Source organism: Aptenodytes forsteri, unplaced genomic scaffold, assembly GCF_000699145.1.
Source record: "Aptenodytes forsteri isolate BGI_AS27 unplaced genomic scaffold, ASM69914v1 Scaffold84, whole genome shotgun sequence".
Lineage (NCBI taxonomy): Eukaryota > Metazoa > Chordata > Aves > Sphenisciformes > Spheniscidae > Aptenodytes > Aptenodytes forsteri.
In genome coordinates this window covers 1,582,834-1,599,417 of record NW_008795492.1, presented here as the reverse complement: position 1 = coordinate 1,599,417, position 16,584 = coordinate 1,582,834, and the positions used below count along the sequence as shown (strand labels likewise).

General features: G+C 42.9%; 1 protein-coding gene across 1 annotated transcript in view; it reads left to right on the top strand.

Annotated features, from left to right (window-relative positions):
- The window catches only part of XYLT1 (xylosyltransferase 1), a 101,340-nt gene extending 84,992 nt beyond the window's left edge, over positions 1 to 16,348 (top strand). The window contains exons 9-11 of the mRNA XM_009281691.1: positions 910 to 1,105; positions 7,134 to 7,467; positions 16,026 to 16,348. Coding sequence (XP_009279966.1) covers positions 910 to 1,105; positions 7,134 to 7,467; positions 16,026 to 16,348 — 853 coding nt within the window. The remainder of the gene's footprint in view (positions 1 to 909; positions 1,106 to 7,133; positions 7,468 to 16,025) is intronic.
- The last annotated feature ends 236 nt before the right edge of the window (positions 16,349 to 16,584 follow it).

The following is a 16,584-nucleotide window of genomic DNA, read 5'->3' as shown; positions in this document are numbered from 1 at the left end:
ATGTATACAAACGTCATTACAGATGTTTCTGAGACTACAGCAGACAATTGGCCGTAATTTTTTATTATTTGAAACCATGACCACAATGTCTTTAAATCCGAACTCTAATTGAAGGCTTCCAAATCTCCCGATGAGAGGTTTTTCCTGTTTGTTTGACCTTTTTTCGGTTTATTTTTAATTATGAGTAAAAAATCCACAGCAAGAGCAACCTCAAGTCTTTAAGGAATGTGAAGTTTATTTCCTAAATAAAGGAGACCTAAAACGGGGACTGGATCCTGGTGTCCTTCACTGCAGTGCCACCCTACAAGAGCACTGCCCTTGGAGAATCGGTTGGGGATGGGATTTATATGCGGGGAATGGAGCAGGGCATCAGCTCGCCCGTGCCCGGCCTCGCAGCACCCTCTGCTGTCCCCAGCCTGCTGCTGTCCCACAGCAAGCGAGGGAGGCACTGCCATTGCCACGCATCTGTAGGGACTAACCCTGCTGAAGGCAAAAAAAAGAAGGCCACCTGATTTGGAGCAATAGACACATTGCTTGAACATCATTTATCCTAGCAAACAGTGCTGCAGCCTAACAATGTATATCTCTGGGATGCACTTTTTACCCAGAAGACGTAGTAAGGGAAGGGAGTTTTCTGGCACACAGGGGTATCTCCTAAAGAGCTTAGAGCTGTGAATATGTTCTAAATGAGCATATATATTCTTAGTAACATTTTTTATGTTTCAGGGTAATCGGAACAGCCTAAGAATATTTGATAATGAGTCATGAACACATTTGAAATCTCTTAATGTACAGTGGTGAATTTTCTAGTTGAAATGAATGCTTCTTAAGCCATTAGCTCCAAGTAAATGGAGATTTCATGTCTCTCTTGTGTAACTGATGAGCGTGTGTGTGTGTGCTGTTTTACAGATACTACCCCATGGGCCATCCAGTTTCCGTCCACCTTTACTTCCTTGCTGACCGTTTCCAAGGCTTTCTAATCAGACACCACACAACCAATCTGGCTGTCAGTAAACTAGAAACTTTGGAAACGTGGGTGATGCCAAAGAAAGTCTTTAAGATTGCAAGTCCACCAAGCGATTTTGGAAGGTTACAGTTCTCAGAGGTAAGCATTCGTAGCCACCCATGCAGAATGTCACGAGCCTCTGGAGAGATTGCATACTAATTCAGCAGCCTTTGGAAACTGTATTTCCATGTAATTTTTAGGTGAGAGTGGCTCTCTAGCGTAATGCACATCGTCTTCATTGAAGGAGGTACTGTTGCCAGTTCAGATCTGTGGTCAACCCTCACTTCTTACATTACTCTGAGTGTCCTCACTCCCTCTTGTTTTAAGAACAAACTGAAGGCATTTACCGTTGTAAAAGGGGCTCAGTAACTTAAAAGTTTTGTGATTGTGATTCATTGTGAGTGCTGTGAGAGATACCTGGGAAAAATGCCATGTTTCTGCAGCTCCAGATGTGAACAGGGATGTGGTAAGCGTTTCTCTCAAGAGTATGCTGAAAAAAACCTCATAAAATTAGTGGCACCGATGCCACATGTGAGCAGAATATTGATGTTGTAACACGAAAGAGAAAATTATCACAGCGGTGGCTGAGATTTCCCACAAATGCTGTTATTTCTTCTAGGAATTTGTCTCAGGATCTGACATAGCATGTAAAAAATGTACCCTAAAATATATCAGGAAAGTTGACCACTAATAGAACCTGACATCTGTGTTCTGTTTTAAAGATACAACTGTCTGAGCAGTTAATTTCATGATTTTTCTTGTTAAGCCACAAATTTCAATTAAGGTATAAAATTGATTGAACAAATGCATTCCAGTCATTATGGCCAAGTCCATAAATTACCATCTTCTTGGGCAATTAAGAAATGCCTAGGTAGGATTCAGTGTTTTGGTGTGCATGGCAAATCCATGACACTAATGTGCCATTAAAGAGATGGATGGAAAATGTGTTTCATTTATCAATGTGTCTGATGGTAGGCTTGCCATTTCATGCAGTGATAAATGGTCATACAAGCTTTAATTATTGTGATGTGTAGGAGTATTTCTGCTGTTTATTTGGTACTTTTAATCTCACTTTTGGCCTGATGCCTGCTCTGGGTCCTTCTTTTGAAAGCAACTGGGCTGGCAGCAGGAAGAGGTTTTTTTCTAATTGATGAAAAGAAGTATGTTGATCTTAGTGTTCTAGAACTCAAATAAAAATCTTTAGAAAGAACACATCTGACTTCATCTCAGTTGTAGGGAGGAAACAAACCTGGGACCAGAATTTACTCACTGGCCACTTGCCAGGTCCCCCCGGCCCCAGTGCATTGGAACCAAACCTTTTTTCCCCCAAACCAGCCCTGCAGCAACCATGAGCCTGATCGACAGATGTCCTGGAGCAGCAGTGCCCAGTGTCAGCCTCCCTGACGGGGGAAGCAGTGGCATGTTGGTGGCCTCTTCGCTGCACCGTGCCCACAGCTCTGTGGAGTGTGTCACACTGCAGGGAGGATCCCCAGATCCCACAGGACTAATGAGCCGCTCTTCACGGCCTCATAGACCACGGCTGGTCTGTAAGCAGCCCTGTAGGAACTGCTGCTGCAGTGAAGCCATGTGAGTGCAAAGCGTGGGAAGGATTTAATCACTGGTGGGCTTTTTTCAGGCCAAGGAAACATTTTTTTCTATTTGAAATGTGCAAAAAGAGTTTTGGTGGCTGCTTACTTGTTTCCATTATTTTTTCTCACCTAAACTCTTTAATTGTCCTCTCCTTTCATAGATGATTTATATTTTAAAAGACCAGGAGGTACAAAGTAAATAATTTAATCATTTCTTAATTGTTTATTTTACTTTCTGCCTTCCCTTGGCCTGCAGGCATCTCTGCCTCTGAGCCAAATTATTCTCTCAGTTACCCTGGTATAAATCCAGCATTAACCTCTTCAGCTTCAGTGTGGCCTCTGATCTGCTACTGCTTATTAAAATGGCACTTCTTTGTCAAAGTCCAGCAAGTATAAAACAAACTTGGCAGTTCAGCTAAGGTGAGGGCATCAATGTTCACAGGTTAAGCACCAGAAATGAAACTTAAGATTTGTGGTTATTGGGACATACAACTGCTGGTTTTTCAACAACTTTCACCCCATGATCTGGCAGAAATTTAAAACTGAATGGGCCTTTTTAGCTGAGAGCTTTCTTCCCTCTCCCAGCTCACACCAATGGGACCGACAGGAAGAGCACAAACATGCCGCATTGAATGTGCTCCCGGGTGTATTTGTGACCCTGATGCACAACTGAAATTGCAGCGGAGATGATAGGGTCTCTCCAGTCAACCCTTCCTGCCCTCTGCTCCTTTGCTTTGCTTCTCAGACTTTGCTTCCTGAGTAGCAGATTTCACCATACACCATGTAAAGACAAGTGGAAAAAAATTAGCTGGCTGGGCTGCCTAAGGCCAGTGGGATTAATGATAGCGTTTCAATGGCACACGGCTCCTGCACTCAGTCTTGGGCTGAGTAAAATAAAACAAACTTACAGGAAATCCAAGAGAGACGATTTCCAAGCATGAAACTCCCACACCTCCTAAAATTGGCTTGTGCACAGTGCACACAGTATGTATCCTACTAGCCTGGGTTTATGACAACTTTTACATGGAGGGCAGAAGATTGATTTGCTGTACAGTACTAAAAGTCTCAGCTCAGCGTCTATCAGTTGAACACTAAGTTCGTTTCTGGTCCTGTTAAGGCTTGTGATTCATCACAGAGAATAAAATAAACTAGGTGGCAGGCAATTAGTGTTCATTGTGTGAACCTAATGGTCCTGTTTGTGGTGAGCAATGAGACACAAACCCATAATCAAGGCATAATTTATCTTGGGAAAATTTTATCTTGGGACTGAACAGAGATAGAAACAGGAGTTCTAAGCCAATGAGAGAGTTCCAGCTTTCCAAACGTACCCTGTGCACAGTGCCTGCTCTTGAAGCTCAAAATCATGGTGATTAAAATAATGATGTGGAAAATGTCGGTTTCTGTGCCACATCCCGTCATAATTTATCAGATATTCATTACTGCTTGATTCCATCCCATACTTTGTGTATTCCATTTGAAAGTGAAAGCCTACTTACAATGTTTTAAGGGGCTATGAAAAATATTATAGGACTGTAGTATCTCTTGGCCTGTAAAATCAGACATCTCAGTACTGGGAACTCAGCTGTGTAGAGTTCAAGGGAAGAGGTATAAACCTCTAACTAGTGCTTTAAGTAAAATTCCCTTTAAAATACTGTGCTTCTAAAACCAGCTTGTACTGTAAGCTGTGCAGCATGGGAAAGTATGTCCCCCAGCTGGAAACTGGACATAAAGGCCAGATCCTGTAAATAGATGTGTGCAGCTCCCTGCCCTTCCCTTCCCTAAGGTGCCTGCGGTGCACAGCCCTAAGCGGTATCAGCACCTTGTCTTGGTCTGAGCCCCAGCTCTGGCGCATGCAGGGTGTTGCAGGATGCCCAGGTGCCTTGCCTTTGTGTTGCTGAGGGCCTGCTCTGCGGCAGTATTTTCTCCTTGTTGTTTTTGTGCTGTTGTTTTCATGGACCTGCACACCCTGACAGTGGTGTTGTGAGAGGCTCTCACGGGAAGTGATTGCCACCAGCATGAGAATTGTCCCTTCCTCCCTCTCTTCTCCTGCCCTTTGGCTGTAACTTTTGGTTTACATTAGGGAACCCAGTAACATGCCTGCACAAAGCTTAACAACCAGCCAACAATTTTGTTATAATTTTTCCCCAAAAGCAACCTTCGTTCTTCTATTCTACTCTAATAAACCTTTGCACATACGAACACTTCTCAACATCTTTTGTGCAACCTGGTTGTTGAGCAATGTCACCTGGAGGTTGGAGCATGGGGATTGTAACTTTCTGATTTCTTTCCCCAGGGATGAGAGACTAAAGAGGGGGGAAATAGTTGTATGTCGGGTATGAATGTTTATTTTTTGAGGATGACGTAAGCTTTCTTTGAGGAGTTCTTCAGTAAGAAATATTTAATGTGGTGGAAAGAGGTTCCTTATAGGGTTTTCTTTGCCCAGGAGGGCGTAGATTTTTTTCACATGTTGTGGCTTTATTATTTCCAGGTCTCTTGAGCTCCGGTAGGTGTGACGTGGCCACACTCAGTGAAGGCTGGCGGAGTAGATAATTAGATCTGGTCAGGAAATTTTCTTTCTCAGCTTATTTCCATACATATTCAGTTGCTCTTGTCAGGAGAGTACGCACTGACAGCTCCTTGAGGCAGTCGATGCTTGGGTCTGATATCTGGGCTGCACTGTCTGGTTTGATTAGCTGGTGTGCTAGGTCAAATACCTCTGAAATACTAGTGATTCTGCTGTGTTGATTGCAGAGTAGTGGAAGGCTCATTTTGTCTCATATTCTGCAGTGTCATAGTCCAGTAGGAGGAATTCGTATGATGACAGATGGATTTAGGATGGTAGGTTTTTATTCTACTGGCCTTGTAGCTTTTTGCTTTCAGTCCTCCTGTAATTTGTCTGCCAACCGCAGTGATTTATTTAGAAGGGATTGGGGACTGGACAGTTTCCAGTACAGGTATTAGTGGTAGTAGGCATCAGGTAATTGTTACATTTTATGGATTTGGGGGGATTTTGGCATTACATTGGAACCACTTATTCCCATCAAATGAGATGAAGTCCGGAAGAAAAATCTCTGAAGCAAATGAGCTACAATTATTTGTTATGCTTTCAGGAAAGCTGGTTCTGACCATGTCCGTGTAAGGTGAAGACTGGGGACAAGGACAGCTCTGTGTTGGGGAAATCTTCAATATCCACATATGCTGATAGAGGGGATCCTGTCTGTGTGTGCATGGGCCTCCGGACACCGCTTGAGAGAATCCCATGGTTTCTGTAGTATAGGGAACAAATCAACCCTTAGGTCATCTACACTGGTTTTTTGGAGATTAAGGCCAAAAAAGACCTGAAGGACTATGAGGGGTTTCAGTACCAGGCTGGCCAAAACATCTGTATGTCTCTGCAAGGAATGACGGTCAGATGGCTGCTTGCCAAAAGGAGCCAAGGGGTTCTCCTATTCTTCCCTTCAAATGGGGTCTCTCAAATCTTTCTGTGTTTGATATTAATCACTTGATTGGAGATCATGGGAATAGGACGTCATGGGACAAGCAAGGTGGGCACTTCCTCCAAAAGCAAATATGCAGGCTTCGATACTGCGGTCCACCAGGTTGCCTTCTTAAGAATTGATGGAAGTGGTTTGTTAATGGTCAACCTCATAAATGCATGCTAGATTTAGTGCTGGGATAGTAAAATGTCTTTCAGTTGGCCTAAGAACGTCAGTTACTACATTTTCAGGTTACCTGTTTAGAGATGCTTATTTTCAGTAGTGTACAAGTGTTAATGGCAACAGCTTGTAAATTTGTATCATCCCATGGGTTATGGGTGAACCATTAAAACTGATATAAAGAGCAGTGAAAATGAAAGCTGCTAGGAAAAAGAAAGGTCCATTAAATACTTACACTAGATTGTGAATCAGCTGCTTTACTGTTAGCTAGTGAATAAATAAAAAACAATCTCACTGTTATGACAGTTAGAAAAGGGTTTACCAGAAATAGCTTCCCACATCAGGCAGGAAGGGAGTGCAAGGAGACAGCATCTCATGCATAGATTGTCGTAAGGGACCTGATGTGACTTGTCCTAAAGTCAGCAAAAGCCTCTTCCTTGCCCTTAGCAGTAACTGGGTAGGTGTCTACTGCAGGGTCCGTCTCTCAAATGTATCATACATTTTCATGACCCAGGAGATGATGGGTCATATTTTTTTCTATGCATAGCCCGTGTTCAGGCTTGGTCCTTTATTGACTGCTTCCACGTGGAGGAAAAAGAGAGCTGCTATAGCCTGTTACGTCACTCTTAATGTAAAGAAAGCCCTCGTATCAATCAGAAGTGGACAATTGGACCAAAACACCAAGCCTAGCATTCAAGATTGTCTCACAGTTTGCGTACACATTATGATCTTAGGTCATGTTGCCGTCAGCCTTTATATGTATGCATAATTCATGTCATGAAATATGATTTGTGTGTCTTGAGAGCTCTTATTTGACGTAAGGGTCTTAGATACTTATACTTACAGAGATGATGGTAGCAGCAATGTGGTCTTCAATTTCAGATTGGCACCGAATGGGACGCCAAGGAAAGGCTTTTCCGGAATTTCGGAGGACTCCTCGGGCCGACAGATGAGCCAGTTGGCATGCAGAAATGGGGAAAAGGCCCCAATGTCACCGTTACTGTAATTTGGGTGGATCCTGTTAATGTAATTGCAGCAACATATGATATTCTTATTGAATCCAGTGCTGAATTTACTCACTACAAACCACCTTTGAATTTGCCCCTGCGACCCGGTGTCTGGACGATAAAAATTCTGCACCACTGGGTACAGGTAGCTGAAACCAAATTCCTTGTTACTCCTCTCACCTTCTCTAATCGGCAGCCTATCAAACAAGGTAAGTTTCATTATTTTGTACAGGAATAATACAGTTATTGCATCTGTATTCACTGTAAATGCTGCTGTTAAAAATGAAGCAGCACTGTATTGGAAAAGGAGAAATGAAAGGAATTTTATAGATACTAAATCAGAAGAAATTGTTGCACTAAGACAAGCGGAAGTGTCTGTATCCAGTCCGTAAAACACAGCCACTTTGAACAAAAGGCTATTTATATCTTTAAAATATGCACAGTTCAGAATCCAGAGAACTTCAGACTCTCAATAATCTAACAGCTGTTGTAAAAGCCATCATTTAGCAATAGAAGGAAAAATGGACCTTTCTCTGCTGCTTTTCATTCACATTTGCTCATAAAGAGTTACAGATGTTTAAACTGTTATCTTGATAAAGTCTGCGTGTTTAACGATAAAAGCATTAATACACAAAATGCTGAATTAGACAAAATTACCCTAGGCCAGAGCTCAGCTGACATATTGTCAGGTCCAGACATTCACTCTTGCCTGATACCTGCCAAAACCTGCTCAGTACATGCCAAGCAGTTGTGTTACAGAAATATCTATGGATACAGCGATCCTGGTAAGTACACTATCTTACGCTGTCACCACACTGACATTTTTTAGAAAGAAACCATTTTCTGCCCTGCCACAGCAGCCCTGAGCCATCAAATACAGAGGTCATTCTCAGGCTGCCGGTGTCTATAGGCTCCCAGCAGTGCTTTGCACTGGCACAGGCATTGTACAAGTGCTCAGGTCTTCAGCCAGCGCCGAGGACACTGGGCTGGGAGAAGAGAGAACGTTTTGTAGCCACACCTGTTTTCTTACTCAGTAAGATCAAAACAAGTTTGTTGCTATGAATATCTTTACCATTCTTCTTAACGTGCTCAAGTGCTTCCATCTGCCCAGTATTAATATTCATAACTTCAGACATCTTAAAGTTGCTAGGTACATGAATGATCCTATTAAGTTTTCAGGAGTTCTTCTTCCTGACAAGGCAGCAAATAAACTGAGTCAGGCATTTACCTTCCAGCATAACGTGCTGCTTCTGTAATGCAAACACCACCAGACAACTGCTGAGAGCTAATGCAGCCCTTATCTTGCTCAACAGGAGCTTGATTCTACACATTTCTCAGCTGAAGAGCTAACTTACTGATTTCTTCTTCTAACATTTGGTGGCATCGTTTGTTAAGCAGAAACTAAACCACCAACAACCTGCTGCTGTTACTAGCTAATAGGCAATGATAAATTGTGAAGAAACGCCATGTGTAGAAGGAATACATTTTTAAAGTTTGAGGCAACCTACTTCTAAACGCAGCTGTTACTGACTTGTCTCCTGGAAATTAATGAATTCCATGTTCTTTGCTAATTTAACAGTTAGGACGTAAATTGGATGGAAAATGTGGCATGTAGCTAGCAACCTTGCTGCTTTTCCCTATAACGTGAGAGCCCTGTGGACAGTTAAGCGTGTCTCAGACTTCAACCATGAATCCACACTTCATGGTATAAAGGCAAAACTCCCGTTGGTCCAAACTCCGAATCTGTAATAATTCCACTGAAATTATGGAGTTACTCCATATTACCCATTGATACACTGAGAGAAGATCTGGCTCATATTTTTTGTTAAAGAGCCCTGTTCATTCATATGGTAACTAGAATCTACTATAGGAATGAAATATAAAGCTTGGGAACAATGTTACCTAGGAAAAAAGCCTCAGGAGTGATTTGCTACTGATGATGTGATGTATAATCTCCAGATGTCTGAGGCATGAAGGTAAAGAAGAAAATTAATTACAGGGGCAGATAGTGACACTCCACTGTAGTTAGAATTGTATTTACAATGCAAATTCCTGTTGTTTGGGTTTTTTAAGGTTTTCTGTCTCAGTGACACTATTGTGTTCTGTGCAGGCAATTGTCATTTAGCTTTGATTTCCAGCTTTTGTCAGTTTGTCACCACTTTATTATTTAAATATATTTTTCTCTGCCAAATAAAGGCATTGTGAGAGTATGACAGAAGAATTAGAACTTCTAAAAGAACAATTTCTGTTACTGTTGTAAACAATGTGAAAGCTGCCAAAAATCTTCTAAAATGAAGGGATAGTATTGTCTTGTCTTAAAACTGAAAATAAAACATACATCAGACTTAGCCAGAAGTTGTCAGCAGAAGAGGGGAATATGTTTTATTAGGGATTTCTTTAACATTTTGTTCTTCCAACCATCCTCCCTCGCCCCCACCCCCCCCCTAAAAAAAAAAAAGAGAAAAAGAAAGCTATAGCTCTTGTCAGAAAGATTACCCTGGAAAGTAATTTGCTACTCCAGCAGCTTTTTGAACAACTGATACATTTGATACCACTTTGCATGTCATTTGCTTGATAATGATTTGGCCCCCTCTGTCTCATATACTCCAGATGTAGAAACTGGAGTCCACGTAGTTACATACATAAAAATCTGTCTGTGGTCTTGTGTGTAATTTGTCTGTGTCATTCTAAAAAGCGTTTGCACAAATCTGGCAGCAGCACAGCAGCCTCTAAAATCTTGTATCTCGAGAGCATGAACACAACAACAATCACTGTATTTCCTAAATCATTACTTATCTACACATCACTTCAGCACAGAGCACAAGGCGAAGTTGTTTTCGGTTTCCCAGCATCATGAAGGGAGCCACTTGCTCCTCTTTTGAATAATCAAAGTGAAACATGTTCGTTCCTGTATCATGACTCTCAAAATTCATTATTACAATTCAAAATAAAAAAATTAATCATGGGACAGCTACCAGCAAAGATGTTTTGTTTAGCAGTTTATAAAAACAGCATATGCAACTAGTTCATTCATTTTCTATTCCCATTTATTTATTAATTTCAGCCTAGAGTCTGTGCATGCAAGTAAAACTGTAAAGGGAAATCAAGAGCAGGTGCTTTCTTTGATATTGTGTCCAGATGTGCTTAACTGACAGAATGTAAATTGTTTTAAAAACACAGATGCATTGACCTTTTCAAAACCTGGATCTATAAGAGTTAGAGAGATCAGTTCTTACATGGAATTACTGAGTATGCTGGGAAGTTTGGGGTGTTTCCCCTGTAAATGAGGCTCCCAAAGCTATTTCAGTGGAAAGTCTAGAATCTGATGTTATTTATTCTTTCTTTCTCCTCTTACCCCTCCAGTCACCCAAATCTGCATCTGTTTTCTCTAGTGTGAGGTGTGTCAGTGATCAGCTCTGCCTTCAGCAGATCCTCTGGCTCGAGAGTGCCTTGAAGTGTTTGCCTGGTTGGTGAAAGAAAAAAAGAAAAAAAAAAAAATTAAGTAGGTGTGTCAGTGATCAGCTCTGCCTTCAGCAGATCCTCTGGCTCGAGAGTGCCTTGAAGTGTTTGCCTGGTTGGTGAAAGAAAAAAAGAAAAAAAAAGGAAAATTAAGTGAATGTGTGAGATAAATCATTTGGAGAAATCGGGTTCACTCGCTCCACCAGTGTCTTCTTCCCCCTACATCCTGCACAGCCAGATTCTGTTTTATTCTTCTTCTAAATGGCGATTTTGAGTTTCTCACCATATGGCTGAGTGTGTTAAAGCCAAGCACTCCATGCTTACTGTAAGGACACGGGAGGGCTGCCAAGGACCAGCAGGACGCCCCAGGATTAAATTGTGCCAAGACAGAGAGGGAATGTAACGTGGAGGAGACAAAACAGGGAGAAGATCAGTAGAAGATCACTAGCAGTGATAATAGACAGGAAAGGGGGTTTCTTGCTGTCTGCTTTAGGCAGCCTGAACTTAAGTGCAGTTCAGAGGCTCGAGGCTAGGTGTCCAGGTCCCCTGTGTAGGGACTGGAGAGGCAGAGCCAAACAACAGGTATAATTCAGAGCATTTAGCCAGCGGTTCACAGACTGTAATCCAAGCTACCAAGTAGATTTCAATTCCTAAGAAAACAGCAAATTCAGTAGAGGTTGGCTCTGCATCCCCATCATCCCACTTTCCCACCCTTCTGTGCTCTACAAAGTCTGTGTGAAGCAGTCATGCCAAGTGTGATCACACGTGTCTCCCAGGGGCACTGAAGAGGGGCAAAGAAAAAGCCAAAGCAATTTCATTTTAAAATCTGAGTTTATATTCATGGCAAAGTTTCCACAGCAATCTCGCAGCTGGAGTGATGATAATGAGTTGTCATGCGTTTAGTGTATAGTACCTATTTCATTAAAGCTAAATAGGTTACTGTGAGCCAGTGGGCAGATTCACTTCTGGGGCAGAAAAAGCCCCAAACCTCAAGCTGATACCAAACACTGATTGAAAATACAGTGGGCAGATTCACTTCTGGGGCAGAAAAAGCCCCAAACCTCAAGCTGATACCAAACACTGGATTGAAAATAAATAAATAAATGAATAAATGAAACCCTTCTTCCTTCAAACAAGGAGGGCAGTGAAGAAGAGCATCTTCCTTCTTCGCCTTAAGAGAGACCTTTCATGTTCGGTTCCTAGCTTGATTGCATGCCCCAGACATGGGGCTTCTGATCTCTGCTGCTCCGCAACAGGACAAGGAGCCTTCAATGCCAGCTCCTGGTCCCTGTGCCCTCTAACCGCAGCCACCTCTTTCAAAGACTTGACAGCATTAGCAGACATGCTGCGATGCACACATGCATCTCAAAGGCCTTTTAACCTAATCCATATTTATAGATCATCTTAATTAAGTATATACTGGGAAACCTTTGTTTTGCCGTTGGATGTTTGCAGTGGCTCAATCAATTCTAATTGCATCTATACGGATTATACAGTGGGTGGCAACTTGTGTCAGAACTGCTGTGATTTCTTTAAATTAACCAGAGGTAACATGACATGTTCTTGATAAACGCAGTAATAGCAGCAGGCAAGTGCATGGCTGCAGAAGAGTAGACATGCCCTGGAATCGTCATTCTGAGAAAAACCCTGAAGACAGGGATTTGCTTCGAAATTTAGTTCAGATCCAGTTGACAAGGAGTCGATTAGCTTCACAGTGAGCAAATGCAGCACTGTCTTGTTTGCTGCAAGAGAAAACAAACAAAATGTCAATAAAAAATTACCTCTTTGCCAGAGGGTTTCAACACAATTCAAGTAAAGAAATAAAGCTGTACATTCTGTGTTGCTTTAAAAAAACCACAGGTCTAGCACCTTAATATGTACCAAGGTAACCACATTTTTCATTCCTTAGCCCACTCTCTGTCTAAACTCATTTGCTTTTTCTGCAAAATGAAGAACAAACCCACACAAAAATGCTGAAATCCCAGCCTATGCGGCTGACTACAGGCTGTGTATTTAGTCCAAAGAAGTTATACTAAGAAAAGTCAGTCGAGAAATGAAGTGCCCTCCCAGAGTGAAAAGCAAACAAAAATGGGGGACAAAAATAACTCATTTTTTTAAAGCTATAGTTTAAAGTCAATGGCATATATTTTGCATTGATACATGTCCTCCTGAAGTCAAAGGGCTATTTGGATGTGTTTGCTGGCAAAAAAATGCGGCTTAATGTCTGCAATTCAACTAAATTTTGAACTGGTTGCTCTAACTGTACAGATTTAAATGTCTAAACACACATCTCATAGGGCCAAGCCTCTTCATTATTTTTCATGAACAAGGACTGAAGTGTCAGTGCTTTAAAAGCATGCCTAGTAGCTCCAGCCTCCTTTTATACAGTATTTCAGGGCTTGGGATCCACGCTGTCCCTCTCCTGTCCCAGTCCAGTAAATTACAGAGTCATGATTCTCTCTCTTTTGTTTTTCCTTTAATGCAAAGAGGAATATCCCATGTCTGCCATAGCTTGGATGAGCAGCATCCTCCTTACTTTCTCCTGTGAACTTTGTTTAACAAAGACTTGGAGGCTCCAGGAGAGGGTTCTGGGTTGAATCCTCAGCATTTCCTATTGATTAGTATATGTAGCTCTGCACTCAGATTACTGTTACCCAGCTCTTTCTTTATAGGACACGCAGACACCTAACTTGGGGTGTTTGTTCTGCTGTGGGGCCAAGCAATCCCCTACCAGTACCGTGTCAGGGTTTCATCATGCGTCTCACATTGGAGAAGCACATTTTCACTGTGGACAGCGGTAGCCCTTAACAGGGCAGTCTTTTCTTTTCCTATCTGCTGATATTTGTGTGCGGCTTTTCAAAAAGTTTATCGTCAGTCCCATTAAACACTATTACTGTTGTACCTGCCAGCAAGTCCTTGCAGCGCAGCCAGTTCTGGAGCAGAGCACAGCGGTCACTTAGTGGTGCAGACCGAAACTGCGGTGTGTTGGTGTGAGCAGCACAGCATATCCGACACAATTACAGCAACAGCAGAGTGGAGAAATTTAAATTTGTTGAAGATGCTGAGGTTATCACCCTTATTTTAGCAAAAGCAGCCCACTGATCTTAAACAACAAGGGTCACAGACTCAGAGACAAAGATGATCTCCTGCTGCATCACCAGCACTGGCTCCTACAGTTTCTGTAGGTTTCATTCCTTCCAGTCCTGATAATCCACCAAGTCCTGACGCCTGGAACAAGTGCGAGGCTGAGCCAGAGAGAAGAGCAAGTTCCGTTTCATCCTGTTATTTGTCTGAAAAAAGGTCTCTCTTGTTCCATGCACTAAACACATGCACAACAGGCTTTAATTGAACAAGCTCTCTGAATTGCCTGTTTCAATCAGATGATCCTGCTAGTAATGCCAACTCTTATTTGTTTTGGGATTTTTACTTAGAATGTTCCTATTTAATTAATATGTTGACAAACAGTCTTCCATATTTAATTGCTTCCAAAGGAGGAAATTTAATCATGTGTACTTGTTCTGTTTCTTAAACTGCAGTGCTCTGGCAGAGCACACTTTTGACACATGTGCATGGAATAAACTCATTTTGACTAGAGGTTATTGTGGATATCTACCATTTAAAATAAAAAGAGGGGTTTAGATGAATGCAGGAACAACTAAGTGATGTATAATGGTGATGGGGATGTGCCAAACTAATTTAATTGGGGATTTGAAGTAATGGACTTGCACAGTATTGGACATTAAAGACTTTGCAAATGTAACAGTGAAGCTCCAATTAAATGTCCCTTTTCCCTCTAAATAAATGTACTGATTTATTGCCAGCGTCTGAGATACTGTCCTCTGCATGGAAGAAAGGACTCAGTGTCAGGCTGCAGTGCAGGCAGCAAGGACATGTGGAAGGAATTGTAGCTGTGAATATGTAATTCCTGGCCTCTAAACGCTATCTGAGCGCAGTGGCTTTCCTAGCCTGGAGTGCCCTGAATGGGCCCATTTTGTGTTCTAGACAGTGTGTATGTTGGCAGAGATAAACATATCCTCTGTGCTGCCGGAGCGAGGATGCTTGAGAAGTCAGCTGAGAACAGAAAGAAATGGTTGAAAATTTACTCCCAAGAGGCACACAGTGACCATTTTGGAGGGTCCCATTCTAATATTATGAGCAGCGCCTTGGTCCGCTCTCAGACCTTAAGAAGTCAGCCAGCCTTAGACGAGGGCAGTCTGACCCACAGTGTCCAATTCAAGGTCTTTGAAGACATTATCACAGCCTGACAATTATTTTTACTGAAATATTACAGATTTGGGGCAATGTGCTGCATTCTGCTGAGGTAGAAGAGTTACTGTAAGGAAAGCAACCACAATGCAAAGAAAAGTGTCATTAGGAAATGGTTGTGATCCATTATTCGGCACAAGAGCTTGAAATATAATTGTCATTAGCGAATACTTTCCCAGTGAGACTGGAGCACTTCCAGGGATGATGCTGGGGCTACGCATATTTCATTATAGGTCCGGTCTGTCCAAGGCCATGGTGTTGTTCTTCCAGTGCCAGGAATGGTACCACCCGGTTTTTGGAGGCAGACTGAGCAAATGTTGTGACTTTTCCGCAGCAGGGCAAGGTTCATCAGTTTAGAAGAAGAAACACGCTGAGATCTTGGCTCTTTCTCCTAGACGAATCAATGATAGCACTTGAAGGTCTGACGAGGGTCGGCAGCCTTCTCACACCAAGCGTCCTTGAACTGTTTCCTAATTTCAAAGCACAGCCTTCCCTGGGTGTCCACAGGGGTAACTTCAGCTGCATAGGGCTTAACTCCCAGGCTGCTTCTGTGGTGAAAGAGGCAAAATTAGCTTCTCCTGAATGCAAAATGGATTTCTCCCAAGAAGGAGCTGCATATTGATCAGGCTCCAGGTACAGACAGGAGCTCGTAGCTGGGATGCCCTTGAGGCTGGGCCTGCCTTTTTGTTGTGCTGTGCCAAACAGCTCTGTGTTGTGCCTGGGTGTCCTATAGCTCTGGGGACACCAGTTGTACATGATGATAATAAGGACGATGCTGCTTTCGGCCTCAGTGCTTCACCCTGCTAATCCAGCACTTGCAGGCTTAGCATCACGGTGAGTGGAGCTCAGGGTGGTGAGCATGAGGAGCTGAAGAGCTGAGCACAGCCAGTCGTCCTCGGGACGCAGTGTGTCCTCAGTGCTGGGGAAATGGACTATAGCGCACCGCTGACTTTTGCCTTTTCGTTTGCTGTGCCCTTAGATCCTGAAGGTTTGTTGGGTTTTTTTAATGCACTAACTTTTGGATTTATTTCTGCATTTCCAGAGGAAGCCATGAAGTATCACAACGGGCCTCCAAAGAACGCGTACATGGAGCAAAGCTTCCAGGGCTTGAACCCCATCCTGAATATCCCCATCAGTGCCGCCCGTGTGGACCAGGCCAAGAGGAATGCGGGGCTCGTGGGCGCCCGGCTGGAAGCCTGGGTGGACTCCCTGGTCAGCAGCATCTGGTCAGCTGTGGACATCTGCAGTGCCGGCCCCACTGCCTGCCTGGTCATGCAGAGCTGCGCTCAGACAGCCTGGAGCTCCCTGAGCCCGGACCCCAAATCTGAGCTGGGCCCTGTCAAACCTGATGGTCGCTTGAGGTAGCATCTGGTACGCTCTCCTCGGGCATAGGTTTTTAAAAGGGAATTTAACCTTGCTTGTATGTGAATCTCGCACCAGATTTCAGAAACCTAAGGGAACATTATACTTTTTTGTTACTTATTGCAATATAATTAATTTAAAAAAAAAAAAAAAAGTTCTGACAAGGCCTTTGGCACTGGCCTCTCCATCAGCTCTGTCAGGAGCAGCGCCGGTCGTCCCACAGCCTCTGCTGTCCCGTC